This window comes from Malania oleifera, chromosome 4 (genome assembly GCF_029873635.1).
Source record: "Malania oleifera isolate guangnan ecotype guangnan chromosome 4, ASM2987363v1, whole genome shotgun sequence".
NCBI classification, from domain to species: Eukaryota; Viridiplantae; Streptophyta; class Magnoliopsida; order Santalales; family Ximeniaceae; genus Malania; species Malania oleifera.
In genome coordinates, this window is record NC_080420.1 from 117,916,356 (window position 1) to 117,920,270 (window position 3,915).

Genomic DNA, 3,915 nt, shown 5'->3' on the forward strand with positions numbered 1-3,915 from the left:
ACTGTGTCTCGATCAGAACTCTCTAATTTTTCCCTCACGATTTCATGTATGCTTCTCTTTGCAATTGTGTCTATCTGTTCGACCATGTCTCTCATCTCAACCCACTATTTATAGGCTTGAGGAATCAATTTAGATTAAATTTGATTGATCAATCAATCTTTAATTGATCAATCAAACTTAGAAACAAATTGATAATTTGATTAATCAAACTAATTTAAGCTGCTCAATCACATCAATCAATTTTACTTATGATTTCCTAACTGTTTTGTGCATGTGTGCAGGTGTCGGCATGGAATAGCCTCTCTTTTTTATTTTTTATTTTTTATTTTTTATTTTTTTTCTTTTCAATGTAATATTCATTTTCCTGTATTTCAATTTTTCATTTTTATTGTATTTTCTTCATTTTACGAAATAAGAATCTATACAATTTTGTTACACTAGTTCTGAACTAAATGGGGTGTGTGCAAATAGCATACTTAATCTTTAAGCATGCATCTCATAATTGTTTAAATTCGCACTAACCTTTGTTAATTATGAATCCTTTTCTCATTTAAGAGATAACTCTGAAACTGCACTTGACTCATTCAATTCATTCAATTTTAACTAAAATGAGACTTAAATTTTTGTTTACATGTTATTTAATAATTTGATAACTAAATTCACTCAAACTTGAAGAATATAACTTCAAACCACCACAAACATGGAGGTAGAACTACCACCCTTGCTAGGCCATTGAAGGGACAATTTTTTGTGGACCTGAGTGTTACGTTTTATTCAAATCATAAGAAGGTTTAAGGGAATAAGAGCGAAAGAAAGAAAAATAAAATCATCACAGCTTGCCACAAATCCCAGGAAACACATTATTAAAATGAAGGCTAGCTATGTAGCTTATAACATTTCCTTAATTAATCAACTAGGGGGCGTTCTGGAACCATGAAAGTTCTTCAAGATGTTTAACTTCCTTCTTATCCAGTTGGAATGCTTTGGCAAGAACATCTGGATTAATGCGCGGATTTGACCCGAAGACAGCATTAGGGACGGTAATGACGCCCGCATTCTGGCTGCCAAAGCTGGCCAAGGCCACTGCATTGGTCTCACCTTGATTGAGCTGGAAGTGAATGAGACCCATTGGGAACACGAAGGCGTCTCCCTCGTGGAGGACCTTGCTGAAGAGGCGGTTGTCGGGGTTGGTGGTGACAAAGCCAGCGTAGAGAGTGCCCCTTGCCACCACTAGTAGCTCCGATGCACGGGGGTGGAGGTGCGGCGGGTTGACACCACCAGGAGCATAGTCAACACGAGCGATGGAGATGCCTAGAGTGTTGACCCCCAGGACGGTGTCAATGTTGAACTTGGTGACTTTTGATCCTAGTGGGTTCGAGGTATTTCCAAGTATTTGGATTCCGGATATGAAAAAATCATCGGGCACTGTTAGTTTTGGATCCTTGCAGAATTTACCGTTCACAAACACTGCATAGAAATCGCGTAATAAGAAATTTGAAATGAATGAAATAATTTGTGCATGGTTTGATCTACCTGTGAGAATGCATCCAACAGATGAGATTAAGCTGGAAGTATTTGAGGATAGACGTTATTTTGGTGACCTTTTAATAATTTAGTGTATGGCTTTGAATATTTGTTGAACAATTTCTCATTATAAGAAATTCACTTTTATAAGAATAATCTTATTATGCATGCTAATTGTAAAATAGTAAAAATATTTTTTTAAAGGTTTTATTAATCTATTATTATTATTTTTTAAAATTTTAAGGATATTTTCATTTTAACTAAATTATAAACTTATATGATCATTTTATTTTTATTTTAACCAAAAATTACATATAAAAAGAACGATTTAATCTAAAAAAATTAACTCTGAAAATTAAAATATCTCATAACAGATTGTCAAAATAATTATAAATTATAAAATTTGATTTTTAGTATTTTTAAAAGTACTTGAAAGTCAACTACTTATATAACAAAAATGAAACTAACAACACGTATTCAATTTTTTTTTTTTTTTTTTTTTTTTTTTTCTTTTTTTGATAATTTGAAACACACAAATATTAACAATCTATAGCTAGCTTTTAATTTTTTTTTTTTTATGTCTATAGGTAAAGTACAACAAGGAAAATTTGGGAAATGAGCAAATGGTGGATGTGGGGTTTATCCCCTTAATCAACAATTGAAGAGAAGCAATTAGAACAAGGTGTGGCGGATGGAGAAAGAAAAGTGGGGACAGGAGATGGTGCTAGGAATTGAACAAATCCAACAATATATATAGAAAGGTTAAAAGTTCCCAAGTTATTTTGCAACCAGTGCTAGGAATTGAGCAAATCCAAGTTCCCAAGTTTGAATTCGAAGTATAATAATAATAATAATAATAATAATAATAATAATAATTATTATTATTATTATTATTATTGTTATTATTATTATTATTATTATTATTATTATTAGTTTTTATAGGATGTTATAAAAAAAAAAAATGAATAGATTAAGGTAATGATTATGAAAATGAATTTGGGTCAATTTATTTAACCCTGATGATGGGAGTGTGTCAATTTAAGAGAAACTAAACGTGACGAGAAAAAATTAGTGTAATATAAAAAATGGTTGAAGACATTAACTTTCTTTTTAAGAGGTGAATACATTGAGGATGGAGTCTGTTTGGATAAATGATTTTATGTGAGAAAAGGAAAAACATATAAAAAAAAAAGAAAGAAAGAAGGAAATTTGTTTTCCCTAATATTTTCTTTCTCTATTCAATACTATCAAAAATGAAAGTTTATTTTAATGTCTTAAAATTAGAAAAAAAAAAAAACGAAATATTAATGATGTGTAAAATCATTTTTTTTTTATAGATTTAGTAGTTTTTTTTTCTTTTACATTTTTCTTGATAACCAAACATTAAAATTTGTATTCCTGTACATTTTCCTTTTCTCTTCCTAATACTTTCTAAGTTCCAAATGGGGCCTAAGTTAATTATGATTAGGAAAGTGAATTTGGGTGAAGTGTTTAAGACTTGATGATGTGAGTGTGTTAATATAAAATAAACCTATGCTAAGTTTTACATATTGAGAAAAAATTAGATCTTATCTAATGAAATCACTTCAAACAATAAATATTTATTCTTCATAATAATTTGATTAGGCAAGAGGGACTTGATGGAATGACCATGCTTGTGCTAGAGGACCTTATTAATGATGCTCAAAATATAATTTTCAGGAAGCTTACCACAATCATTTTAGTGTATATCTAAGGTAAAATTAGATGTGAGACGTACCTTCTAGAGTGGCTACAACGTACTTAATTGAAATCTGAGAAATACATATACATTAGGAAATCAAATTAAATCTGTTATATACACATAACTTATCTAATAAGTTCTCTTGCAATAGATCTTTTAAGGAAGTTTAAAGGTTTATTTTGATTCTAAAGCGAAATTAAAAGGGAAATAAAAGGGGACGCAGAACATTTATGAAACAGGCAGCTGGATAGAATACAAATATATATATATATAATACACATGCCAGCATCCTTGGTGTTGTTAATGGCAACACAGAAATCCTGAAGGGGGTTTGGGTCTGCGGCAGAGGCCAATGAGGAAGCCAAAGCCAAAACCACGAGTACTGTTCCGAGGAACTCAACACCCATTTTCACCATTGTTGGTGGAGCTAACTATCACAGAGACAGCAAGAGAGAGGGAATATATGATTCAGTAGTGGTCAGTCGTCTAAGCCGTAGGTGTGTGTGTGAGAGAGAGAGAGAGAGAGAGAGAAAGATGAGTAGAAGAAGAAACAGAAGCCAATTATTTATAGAGATGAAAGGAGCTAGTATCCTAGCATACTAGTTAGCTGCAGTAGCAAGATAGTCAAGCTTAATGGATTTTTAACCCTGTAGAAGATGCCTCCCCCA

At 31.7% G+C, this 3,915-nt stretch overlaps 1 protein-coding gene across 1 annotated transcript; it reads right to left on the minus strand.

The window, feature by feature from the left end:
• Positions 1-913: 913 nt before the first annotated feature.
• On the minus strand, positions 914-3,663 carry LOC131153958 (germin-like protein subfamily 1 member 11). Its single transcript, XM_058106403.1, has 2 exons — positions 3,531-3,663; positions 914-1,467 (listed from the first exon to the last, which is right to left on the minus strand). The coding sequence occupies exons 1-2, from the start codon at positions 3,661-3,663 to the stop codon at positions 914-916; spliced, it is 687 nt and encodes a 228-aa protein (XP_057962386.1).
• Between the last annotated feature and the right edge of the window lie 252 nt (positions 3,664-3,915).

What these genes read in the sequence shown, in the direction of transcription:
- LOC131153958 (XM_058106403.1), bottom strand. Translation starts at nt 3,663, where the DNA reads ATGGTGAAAATGGGTGTTGAGTTCCTCGGAACAGTACTCGTGGTTTTG. An exon ending in TAACAACACCAAGGATGCTG is followed by an intron (nt 1,468 to 3,530) that starts GCATGTGTATTA and finishes ATTTCTATGCAG; the next exon opens with TGTTTGTGAACGGTAAATTC.